The sequence below is a fragment of the Marmota marmota genome, unplaced genomic scaffold (genome assembly GCF_001458135.2).
Source record: "Marmota marmota marmota unplaced genomic scaffold, marMar, whole genome shotgun sequence".
In the NCBI taxonomy this organism is placed as follows: domain Eukaryota; kingdom Metazoa; phylum Chordata; class Mammalia; order Rodentia; family Sciuridae; genus Marmota; species Marmota marmota.
In genome coordinates, this window is record NW_025999900.1 from 10,502,891 (window position 1) to 10,515,881 (window position 12,991).

General features: G+C 41.1%; 1 protein-coding gene across 7 annotated transcripts in view; it reads left to right on the forward strand.

The window, feature by feature from the left end:
- Positions 1-51: 51 nt before the first annotated feature.
- Nin (ninein) overlaps positions 52-12,991 on the forward strand; it is a 103,053-nt gene continuing 90,113 nt past the window's right edge. For 2 of the 7 annotated variants that reach the window (XM_015490874.2, XM_048798607.1), the window contains exons 1-2: positions 52-255; positions 8,977-9,180. In XM_015490874.2, coding sequence (XP_015346360.1) covers positions 8,998-9,180 — 183 coding nt within the window. In that variant the 5' untranslated portion in view covers positions 52-255; positions 8,977-8,997. Of the gene's footprint in view, positions 342-8,976; positions 9,181-12,991 lie in introns of all 7 variants that reach the window. The other 5 variants (XM_048798608.1, XM_048798609.1, XM_048798606.1 and 2 more) reach the window with 4 other exon arrangements.

Sequence of the window (12,991 nt, forward strand, 5' to 3'; positions counted from 1 at the left end):
CGGGCGGGGAGGATGCGCGGCAGCCCGCGGCCCCCGAACGCAGCGGTTTTGTAAGAGCTGGCCCCTTACATATGGAAATGACGCTCGCGCGGGTCCCCATTCGCGTCCTTTTGAAGGACGCCCGTCCGGAACCGCGGCGCCGGCTGCGAAGTATTGTCCGGCTTCTTGAACCCTAACAAAGCGCCCTCCTTCGCTTTGCAGAGCACTGGAGGCAGGCAGCCGGGTGTGCGGGCGCTCCGGAGAGGCCGACAGAAGGTAGGCGAGGGCGGCGGGGGCCGAGAGAGCGTGCTGCCTGGTGACACAATGGAGTGTCTCAGGCTTCTGGTGGTGGCGATGGACAGGTGGGTCGGGGACGCGTTGCGGGTTGCCAGGGACCTAGGCGGCGCGCCTGCCCTCTGGCCGCACCTCAGCCTCCCAGACCTGCCACCCTCTTGGCTCCAGCCGCAAGCCTGGAGATGAAAGCTGCTACTGTCTGTTGGTCCAGGCAGCAGATTTGAGTCCCAGAAGCAGCAGAAAGGGTTGCTGTTCTGTTGGTATGTGCCGCCCAGGCAGCCCTGTGATTGAGAAGCTGAAGAGAAAGCTGCGTGGGGTACTCCGAGATGTTAGCCTGTGCTGTTTGTGTAGCGCACAGCTATTTGGAGCCTTTAAAGTGGAGATTTTAGGTGTGTAGGATCAATACATGTAGAGACTTTCCCAATACAATTACTAGGAAAGGGGGAAACGACTACAGTGACAAGTCACCAGAGCAGAGAAATCGAAGTGTCTAATGAAAGTGAGGAACGTCAGGGGAGGAAGCTTCCAGGGTTCCAGCTGAACTCTACAGCTACTAAACCGGCCCCCACAAAAGGACAAAGCTGATGGAAAGAGTTACTGCTTAAAGCCCCCACCCCACCCCCCACCCCACCCCGAATTTGAAAGAGAGACTGAAAGGGGCAATTTTCCTAGTCTCTGACCTGATGAGCCATGATTAAGGTGCGAATAAAATGGGAGCTGAAACTATTGTTCTACCTTATGTCATGTTTCTAGACAACTTAGTTATTATGAGGTCTTCAGCTCTCCACTTCACTGGGACAGATTCCCTCCTGGTGTTGAGGAATTACTGAGATGGGCTTGTCCTACAACTCAGTTCTTGAGTTTACTAATAATAAAATCAGATTGATAGTTGTCTTTGTGAGTGTCAAGGTAGTTTTAGGATAAGAATCCTGATTAAAGTCCATAAGGGCACATAAGATAGGCTCCTAGGACCATGGAAGATTTCTTTTCAAATTCATACATGAATTTGTATGTGATTACATACTTCCTAAGGCTTAATGATCTACAGGAAATACATTTTGTTTTCTGTCAGCATAGTTTTATCTTGTTTCTTCTCTAGTTGTAGCATTTTACTCTTTTTATATTTATTTTTTAGTTGTAGATGGACACACATTCTTTATTTCATTTTTATGTGGTGCTGAGGACCGAACCCAGTGCCTCACATGTGCTAGGCTAGCATGCTACCACTGAGCCACAACCCCAGCCTGAGTTGTAGCATTTTATATTGGTGGCCTACCTGGAATATTGGTAGATCTTGCTCTGAATTGAAAGTAGCTGTGAAATTCCCAGGTTGTAAGAGTAACATTGCAGGATGACTGAAAATGAGTTTGTGTGTTTTCTTCAACTGTTGGCAGTGTTCCTCTTTGGGAGGTGATGAGAACTGCTGGGATGGAGGGTTGTTTGCAGATTTGTTTATTTTCACCTGTAATCTGGTGCTTCTTTAGAGGGAAGCATCCTGAACTGCAATGTAGATAAAGCAAATGAGTTGTACTTAAGCAAAGACCTTGCCAAGACAGGGAGAGGTTTTACTGGGGCAATAGAGAAGAAGCCATCATCAGCATGGACTTTACATTAAAATGTCAAGGATCAGTCATTTTAATAGGCACTTGCCCAGAATGACATGGGCTTCTTTTTTCTTATTTTTTCATTTTAGATATGTAATGACCCTTAATATCAAAAGATGTTAACTCACACAGGGGGAGAATCTGGCTCCAATGAATTCTGAACAGCCAATCTTCATTTAATAGGCAATGTTCTTATCATGAATCAAATGTTGTTCAAATAAATTGTTTTAAATGTCACTGAAAATGATTTTCTAAACTAACATTTCACCAATCTTGATGCTTCCATTTTATGTTGGTAATGGAAATACATTTTATCGGTCTTACACTGATAAAGGCTTGGCAAGTTTAGCCAGAAGCATTTTAGAGGGATTCAGATAGCCCAGAGCCTTTTCAGAAGGCTTATTTTTGTAGATGCCAATTCATTTGTAAGCCAATAAATAATGCAGTTTGAATTCTGGCTATTGATCTTGCATCTGTTGGGCAGAAGCTTGTGGGGAGACTTACTGAACCTTGCAAAATGATATTTTTATCCCACTTACAAATAAGATAGAATTTTGAAAAGATTATGGGATTATACAAGTCAGCAACATTGAGATTAGTATTTTTATTATTATTATTTGTAGCAGCACTTATTCAAGCTTTTGGATGGGAAAAAAAAATACTGCAAAGCCATCTGTACCTAAAAGCTCACTTAAAATACAAAGTTGGGAAAATATTATTTATGGATGTGAGAATAGAAGCACTTCACTTATACCCCAGGGAACTGTACTCATAGATTTAGGCATCCTAAATTAATTTGAGTAAATATGGCTCAAGAATTGAAAATTGTTATAAGCTTTCTCTTTTAGAAAAGAAGTAGTCAATGTGCAACTCTGTTTTCTGCTCCCATAATTTTACTTAGTAGTTGATTATAGGTTATTGGATCTACCTTGTGCTAAGCTGATGTTTTTTTCCCATCTACTGCCCTGAGTTAACTACTTGATTGGGTAATCCACCTGCTGTTAGGTTTAACAAAAGCCTGGTTTGCTGTAACCTTCAGGGTGGTAAAATACTAAAGCTTGTTTATGATTTGGGATAAGTGCTAATAGGACACCCTTAGTTCAATAAAATTTTATAGTATATTTAGCACAGATTATTGTTTTCTTTCAGATTTATTTAAATATTGCTTTTTCCTGTGTAGTGGCACTTACATTTTTATGGTATATTTTTATACCACAGTTTTATTCCTGGTAGCACCATGTTGCTTTTGGTAACCAGCCTGGTGTGAGGGGCTATTTGAGCAGAGAGGAGGCTGACTGTGATTGGTTTGCTGCTGAACAGCCATAGTTTTTGGACAGAAGGGTTCTCCTAATGAATATGCAAATAGGAGCGATAGCTTTTTTTGGTTGTTGTTGAGTTTTTTGCTAAACTTGAATTTATTCTCATCACTATTTCCTTTCATGCTGAAATTAGTCCAAAATAGTAAACCTGGAAATCTTTGTAACAGATTAAAGAGTTTGCAGAAGAGAAAGAAACATTGCAATTTGATCATGGGCATTATTAGGCTGACTTGCCACAGGGTGAAAGCTAAAGGCCTAAATGAAAAGGCTCCCCAAGCAGTTTGTCTGTGTTCATCACTTCAGTCCCCAAGTAACTTAATTAGTCACTCGGTGGTCACTGCTCAGTCTGTGGACCCCCAACAGCTATGTCTGAACACAGGTCCGAAAGCATCTATTATGATGTCCTAGAAGGGAGAGCGGCTGAGCCGAGAGGGGCATCCAGACATTCCACAGAGCTGTTCAGCTGCTGGACCATCTGGAGGGAAAATCAAAGGCCTGGGTTAGGGGCTCTGGCATTGTGCTTATTTATTATTTGGGTTTCACTTGCTAGACTTTGTCTTCTTTTCACTCCCTCCAGCCCAGAACAGACGTCCCTGTTGGCTGGGGTACCATTCATTCAAGTTCCTTTCTGTACCTCAGATGCTGGAAAGTTCATAAGTTCACATAAGCACTTCATCCTGGCCTTGTGTCTGCACTCCATTATTCCTGCCACACCTCCAGCTATTCCTTTTGCAGTCCCAGTTGGTCCTGTAATTTCATCAGCCAGGGCAGCCAAGTGGAGCACAACAATGCAGATCTGTAATGGACATCCCTGTCAGAGTCTGCAGCATTTTGGCAGCCTTATTTTGAATTATTTTGGAAGAAAGATGTTCTGAACAATTGTCGTTATAGCTGGTTATTGGGTGGTAAATGTTTTGATTAATGATTCTGTGCATCTGCCTCTTATTTAACTATCCCTAGTTAGAACTCCTAAATATTACCCACCCTGGCCCTTTTATTCCAAAAGAATCATAAAGGTCCCAAACCACATGATTGGGAAGGTCCTTGGTGAGGAAAGGCTTAGGTTTATGGCAGGTTTCATAAAATTGGAATTGTTCTTTGCAATTTGAAGGATTTACCACTCGAGCCCAACTTTTTAAATCTCTAAGATTCCTGCCACTGATGGATGCCAGTTAGGCTTTGGCTCTGGAGTGCACTAGATTGTATACTTAAGTATTTATTTGGGAAGATTAATTGAACAATTATCATTTCCTCAGCTATGCCCATATTGATGATGAGACTCTTTATGATCATTCTATATAAAAATGTATTTTTTCCATGCCCAAATCCCAAAGGTGCATTAGGAAAAAAGCATGCTTATTCTATCTATGTATCCCAAGAGCCTTGCAGCCTGTACTCATTCAGTAAAGGGTTCAAGGGAGGGAGCAGGTAAGGATTTCACTTCTTCCCATTCTAATTTGGAAAAATTTGTGGTCAGGGAGTATTCCATGGTGGCTTCTCATACTGAGTACTGTTCAGCTGGCTGACACATAAAGGTGGAGGTTAAGTTTGTCAGTGGTATCATTCCAAGTGTGGTCCCGTTCATGTGTTCTTTGTGCATTGGAGGATAATTTATTGCCATACCAGATTTTAAGTTCAGCTCTACCCCTATATTAGTTCTGTATCCTTGAACAAATTGCTTAATTTTGCCAAGCCCCAAGTTTTAATACCTTAAATGGGGATTCTGCTTTGAAGAATGGGGGTGGTGGGGAGGGTATTAAATAAGATGATAAACTTGAAACGCTTAGCATAGGCCAGCTCATAGTGAATGCTCAGAGATTGCATAGGCCAGCTCATAGTGAATGCTCAGAGATTAATCACAGCAACAATAATTATAATAAATTCTTCTGAATTCTCAGCTACATTTCAGCCTCTCTGCTTTTATTTGATGTTAAATGATCAATAATCTTCCTTTGAAGATTGAGGAAGCATGAACATTACCTGCTGCCATTATCATTTAGAAATATAATGCTGTTTATATGCATAATACATTCAATGCCTGCTCTAAAGCTCTGTTCTATGACTTTCCACACTTCCTGCTTTGCTTCTTTGAAGGTAGATTTATGACTGATTGACTTAAGTTACTCACCTAAGTTTGTGCCTCCTTTGTGAGACTTGGGTGTTTTCTTGGTTGTTTTTCAGTTCCCCTCTTATATCACCTTTCTCTGGGATAAGCCATTCTCACTGCTTGCCATATTTAACCTTCAGAACAACCCTCCAGAGGGGTATTGTTATTCTCATTGGATAAATGAGAAGACCTGAGAAAGTGTTTTAGTACAGATTTTTCTCCAAAGTTTTATCCCATAACAACAACAAAATGTAGCTGCAGTTTGTGAATCCATTGGCTTAATTACTAACCCATTGAACTAAGCTTCAGATGGCTTTATATAGAGTGGTTTGGTAGTCACTGCTGACTCTGTACTTCTGCTTAGTATGTTCAAGACTAAAAATGCCCTTAAAAAAAGAACTGGAAGAGGGAAGTGGAGGTGTATGTGTGGAAGAAATAGGTATTTCAAATTTTTTCCTATGCTTGTTCCTACATCTCCCCATTCAGGGTAAGTCTCCTCTCAAGGAATGTCCATGTAGTAAGTCAGTACATGAGGTTGATCAAGTCCCTGGCCTGAAGAACAGTTTGAGGGAAGGCATAAAAGAAATAGAAGGTTTGGACCTTACTCTTAAGGAACTTTCTGCTAAGTGGGGAGGAAAAAAAAATTCTTGCACATGAAATTGCTGATGAACATTTGGAGAATAATATCAACCAGAAAAAAATACATTCTGTGCCAGATGAGTGCTTGCAGCTTGTCACCATGCATAGCAGCTCCTGGATGTTTTATTGTGAGCATTTGTTTCACAGGGGTGGGGCCTTCCCACCATTCAGTCCAAAGAATGTTTTCCTAAGCTTGGTATCTTAGGAAGGAGGGAGATGGAAACATAAGAAAGGAAGGCTGCTACAAAACAAAAGAAGTTCAATTTAGCAAAGTTCAGTGATCTCCCCAGAGTGGGGCATAATAGTTTATTAAATTCAAAGCAGCAGGCCAGTTGCATGCCTATAATCCCAGCAACTCTGGAGGCTGAGGCAGGAAGATTACAAGTTTGAGGTCAGCCTCAGTAGTTTGAGGCTCAGGCTAAGCAACTTAGTGAGACCCCTGTCTCAAGAAACATAAAGAGATGGGATGTAACTCAGTGGTAAAGCTCCTCTGGTTTAATCCCATCTATTTCTATATAAGTATATCTATAACTATAGATGGGATTAAACTAGGAGAGCTTTTCTACTGAGTTACATCCTATTTCTCTATATAGAGATAGATATAGATATAGAAGTAGTGTGTGTGTGGGATTGAACTCAGGAGCACTTGACCACTAAGCTACATCCCCAGCCCTACTTTGGATTTTATTTAGAGACGGGGTCTCACTGAGTTGCTTAGTGCCTCGATTTTGCTGAGGCTGGCTTTGGACTTGGCAATCCTCCTGCCTCAGCCTCCTGAGCCACTGGGATTACAGGCATGGGCCACCACACCTGACTAATCCCCAGTATTAAAAAAGAAAAGAAAGAAAAATTCAAAGCAGCACATCAGATTAGGACTTTTCAGTGTATTGTGAGTTCTGCTCTCCTTCATTGACTTAGATGGATAAATTGCTGCACCTTAAAAATAATTTTAAAAAGAGAAAGTGTTAGAACTTTTTTTTTTTCACTTTTGAGCTTTTAAATATTATGCAAAATCAAGCAAAGGTAGAATGTCTGTCTTTTCTGAAGGTGGTCAGATTACAACCCAGGGGACTGTAAACCTCAGACTGAGCCTGAGAGCCATAGCAACGCCAAAAATCCCAGAGCACTTTGGGGAATCTCAGCAAATCTTGGTTGACAATTAACTGGCAGACACTGAGTGAATCTCATTAGCCAAGCCTTGGCCTTGTCTAAATTCCTACCTCTTGTGACTTTACATAACACCTTTGTGTTCCTTTTCTGATGCTTTGATGTTTATATAGCACTCTCAACTTATTTTGAAAATATTCGCATAGTGATTAGTTAACCCAACAGACCAACCCTGGGAAGACAGCCAGAGCCAACAGCACCTTAGTAATGGGAAACTGCTAATAGGAGAGGAGACCTCCTCAAGAACAGGGACTTGGACCCAAACCATGGCATGTTGTTTTAATGAGTGGTCCTCATAAAAATTGAGTTGTATGGCAGAGCTGATCAGGACTCTTCTTCTGAATCCACCTAATTTTGTTAAGGTCGTGGAACTATTTGGGCTTGTCATGTTGTAAAGTTGTTTATGAACACACAGCAGACACAGCTGAGAGAAGCACTGGTTTGCTACAGAAAGCTCTTTTATCTTCATTACTGGCTCTGTTCAACATGCTAGCTTACCTCTTCCCCAGGTAATAATGATTTTCTCTATGGAACATCACCTCTAATTCAGAGTATTTTCTGACCCAGTGCTGGGTTTAGTTGAAGATGCTGCCTTTGTTGTTGGAGATGGATAGCAGTGCTGGGGATTGAACCCAGGGCTAAGCACATGTTCTTCTGCTGAGTTATACCCCAGCCCCTAGGCTGAGAGCTTGCTGTCTGTGGCTGAGATCACTGTCTCAAGGGTATGTGTTGTATTTGGCATCCATTACATCATAGTGAAGTTTCCTCCAGATGTTCAGGCTTCAGGCTTGCATCAAAATACCTAGCACATTAGAAATGAATAATTGAGCAAGAAAAAAAAAAACCAACCTATTTTAAAGCATGAAGTTCTTAGAATTTTATGATGTATATTTTTAGCAAAAATATGACTCAGAGCTATTGATAACTCTAAGTATTTGACCAATCTTAGGGAAAGTGGCAAAATGGAAAGCCCTGGGGTTGGGGTGAGACAGAGATGCAAGACAGGTTAACCAGGCATAAAGGGGTGCTCCAGAGAGTTCTGGTTCCCTAAGAGTCTCTGATTCACAGAAGCCAGTCTGTGACTCCTTTCAAACCTTTCTGTCACAAGGGTTGGAGTGGTGTTTTCCCCTTTCTCTAGGCAACTAAGCATTACCTAAAGCTCCCTGGGACTATGGTGAGCTTCAGGGAATATTCTTCCTGTCACACTTCATGTAATTGCACCAACAAAGTTAATTGAGTTGCTTTGTGAAGCTCTCATGTAAAAGGCATCTGGTCTCATGTAAACAGGGACATGGTTTGGTAGCAAACATGTTCAGCCAGTGTCTCTTGTAACTATTATGGGCGGCATCTAGCCTGAACGAAGTGGAACTAATCAGCTTGGCCACACTGCCAGATCCTAGCATCTGGGCAGGTTGTGTGGAGCATGCAGACTTGTGTGGAGGCTCTGGCTTGCACAGTTGGGTGGTGCTAACAGTTGGCTCATTTCACTGGACTGGCTGTCAGAAGCGGCCTTTCACCTTCTTTAAGTCTTGACCAGATGAACTGATAGGGAGAGAACCACTCGTGGGTTTGAATTTGATAAACCGGACATCCACCTAAGGAGCAGGAAGGAGAAGAGGGTGTCTCTCTGCCTACATGACCTGCTCCTCCTGGTAATGTCACCCCCAGTGTGATCAAGAGGTACCCCTGGTGTGAGTGTGCATAGGAGCTTTAACGGCCAAAATGGGGTCCTGGACTTGCCATGGGTTATGTCAGAAATAGAATGTCATACATAGAAGAGTGTTCCCAAGCAGCTAGTGGTGCCAGGAGAGATTGGTGCACCAAGGACTGACCTGCCCCAACCTGTCCTTGTCTCTGTCTTGCACAGGTGAGCGCTGTGGGCTATGGGATGGATGAGGTGGAGCAGGACCAGCATGAGGCCCGACTCAAGGAGCTGTTTGACAGTTTTGACACGACAGGCACCGGGTCCCTTGGACAGGAAGAACTCACTGACCTTTGCCACATGCTAAGCTTGGAGGAGGTGGCCCCGGTACTGCAACAGACACTGCTTCAGGACAACCTCTTGGGCAGGGTAAGATGTGAGGAAGAACTATGAGTCTGTGGGAAGAGGGGTGCGGTTTCTGTCCGGGTGCTGGGGGTGGCGCAAGCCCCATATGTTGCAACTTAGCCGTTAACTCGTTGAAAAGAAAAATGTAATGGCCATGAGCAGTGCAGTGTGCTTGGGTGACAAGAGTGTGCTTTAGTTTAGCTGTGGAATCATGTTGTGCACTGAGCGTCATAGATAGAAAAAAAAATATTTCCCACTTTTTGTTGTTATTGTTCTTTGTGAATCATTTCATTGACTCCACATTCATCACTGGGACAGAAAGGAGGAGGCAAGATTTCCATGGAAGATAAAGAAAACACAGCAAGAAAACCGCCCATCACAGGAAGAGCAGATTTCTGTTATGACTTTTGTTCCTGGTAAAACTATTTCTTGTGTGGATTGTTTCTGGGTGAAGTATTAATTAAACCTTCCACCCAGGAAGTAAGACAGGAGGGTAAGTAAATACAGTGTAGCTTCATTTAAAAACCAGCATGACTTGCTTCCAGCAGGGATGTGTGTGCGTTGCCAATGTTAACTTCTACAGTTGACAACAAATAGTCACGCTTTCCCCATAGATCTGCCACAGATGTGAGTGAGAGGAGAGAAGGGGATTCACATCCTCCACTCTTGTGCTGATAGTGGGAAGGACTTTTTATGTCAAGACCTGAGATTTTCTTCAATTTTCATAATTGTAATTATTGGATCATTTACAATGTAATACAACATTTACATTGCTTTGGGTACTCTTTTTTTAAAAAAAAAAAAAGTTGTAGATGACACAATGCCTTTGTTTCTTTCATTTATTTATTTATTTATTTATTTATTTATTTTTAATGTGGTTCTGAGGATCAAACCCAGTGCTTCACACGTGCTAGGCAAGCGCTCTACTACTGAGCCACAACCTCAGCAGAATCTTTGCTGTTGGTTTTTGGAATGCATGAAAATAAAAGGTTTGAGCTTTGTTGTTGTCATTGCTGCCCCTCTGTAGGCAGTAGTTTTTATCATGTGTAGATTGAGGAAGCAGTCATGAAGCTTAACTTTATTCTAGTGACTGAACTTTCTCTTCTTCATTTTATTTTCACTGTCTCTTGGCTGACAAGGTGGGTAAATAGCCTGAGATGCAATGTAGTGGTTGTCTATAACCTGAAAGAGACAAGAGCAGTGCTCATTTTGAGATTAATATAGAGGAAGTGACAGTCCCATGACTGTGGTGTCAAGAGCAATCCAAGTTCTTCACAAAACTGGGGCCATTCTTGGCCACTTTGGGGGATTAACTGCTTGTGAAGATATATGATTCCTAAAAAAATGCCAAAAATCTTGCTTTGAAAGCAATAAAAGTGGATGCTTTGAATATTCAGCCATTTGCTCCCCATCATATGGTGCACTCAAATGTTTTTGAGTTCTGCCTCAATTTTAGACAAGGTGGGGAGCAAAAGCGTGGCATCCCCCAGTGCGGTCCTTGAAGATCTCAGGGATATCAAAGGACATATCTGTTTTAATGCTATGAAAGCAGGAGAAAACATGATATGCCTGATGATTTCCTTGAGAGGGTTCCTCATAGTCAGCATTAATGTGGAATCCTCTGCTGCAAACAGACTGCACCTTGGCAGCAGATTAATAGTTTGCTCTCCAGATGTTGCACATATCTGCCCTCATTTGGTAGACTAAAACCAGGGAACAGCTATCGATTGATTTGTTAACAACTTGACACCACCAGCCTGCTTTTTATGTTTGATATTTGCCTGAATAATGAATACCTAAGTGGACTATAGTGTGATATTTACTTAGTGAGCCAGTGATAAAAGTTAAATAGATGTATGCATATTGATTTCATGTGGGAGGTCCCTGGTGATTGTCTTGAGAGCAGTGTTGGCATGAATTAACACACTACTGTTAAATTTGCATTTTTTATGGAACTGAATTATTCTCAGATGATCACATAAACTTGGCCATATGCTGTTAAGATATCCTATATGGTTTATGATTTTAAATGATAAAGAAAAAAATCCTTAGAATTCACTGGAGCAATCCAAGTGCTCTCACCTTCATGTATGTTGAGTATGGATCAGAGGAGTTGTTTTTAATTAATACAAAATTTTTTTAAGTGACACATAGTAATTTTACATTACTTATGGGGTATAGTGTGGCATTTTAATACATGTATAAGATATATAATCATTAGATCAGGGTAACTGGCATATCTGTCACCGCAGGCATTGATCAATTCCTTTGTTAGGAGCATTCAGAATCCTTTCAGCTATTTTGAAATATTAAATTAATTGTTATCAGCCATAGTTATCACATAAGTTGTTTTTAATGCCAGTCATCTTTTTTCTCTTTGGAAGGTATTTGTAGAAAAGCTTTCAAGGGTTAGTAGCTTGGTTTAATAAAAAAGGGGAAAAGGTAGCATGACAAATCTGCATATGCTCATCTATTCATAAATTCAGCAAATATGAATTGTGTGTGTCCTGCATGTCAGTCATTCCACTAGTCTCATGGTATTGGTACAGTTTATTTATGTTTATTATAGGCTGCAGTTCTCCATTAAATTAGCTTTTGAATGCATTAGGACCCATCAGCTTCCTGGATACTTATGACTTTAATTTTATGTTTTAAATCTTAATGAGCATACTTTTTAGATGCAATAAAACTTCCAAGTTTTATCTCTATTGGAATTAGGCAGAATTCTTTTTTTTTTTTTTAAATATTTATTTATTTTTTTAGTTCTCGGTGGACACAACATCTTTGTTTGTATGTGGTGCTGAGGATCGAACCCGGGCCGCACGCATAACAGGCGAGCGCGCTACCACTTGAGCCACAGCCCCAGCCCCAGAATTCTTGAAAAAGAAATAAGAAAGTAAAAAAGCATTTTCTCCCTCAACCAAGAATATGAGTACTGTCTATTTATTTTTGTATTTGACAGTCCATCTGCAATAATATTTTTTAAACCTAATGTTTCTTTTAATAAGTGTTAAGTAACTCAAATCCACTTGCAATTTTTATGCATAATAGGTCATTTCCTCCCAAATCATCTTTCAAATCATGTGTATTTCTTTATAATTTGAGTCCATATTCCCCTAAGCAAGGTGGTTACTTTACAAGTGTTTGAAATGCTTAATGCTTATCGATTTCTGATTGGAAGGAAAGGGGACATTACTGATTTGTGTTTCGTATTAGATAATCTGAAGAGTTCATCCATCTCTTTATCATCAACCAAGCACCTGTCAGGTGGGTAAGGCCCTGACACAAGGGGCTTCTTAATGCCACTGAGGAATTTAAAGTCTAATTGGGTAGTGTAACTGGCAGGTGAATACTATAGGGAGAAAGTACTATAAAATTTTTAAGAAAGAGAATCATGTTAGCTCTCTTACTGGGCCAAAGTATCATTCAAGCAATTGATACTAAACTGTATGTGCTTCTTGTTTCTTGTTCCTTTCAAACAATCCTCCCTCTCTTTTCCCCCTCCCCCTCTCTTCCCCACCTCTTTCTCTCTCTCTCTTTTTTTTTTTTTTAAGAAAATAGGACATAAGTTGGGCATGGTGGCACATACCTGTAATCCCAGTGGCTTGGGAGGCTTAAGACAGGAAGATCACAAGTTCAAAGCCAGCCTCTGCAACTTAGCAAGGCCCTAAGCAACTTGGCGAGACCCTGTCTCAATATAAAAAATAAAAAGGGCTGGGGAATGTAGCTCAGTAGATTAGCACTTCTGGGTTCAATCCCTAATACATCCCCCACATCACCCTCAACCCCCCCCCCCCAAAAAAAAAAAAAAAAAAAAAAAAAAAAAAAAAAAAAA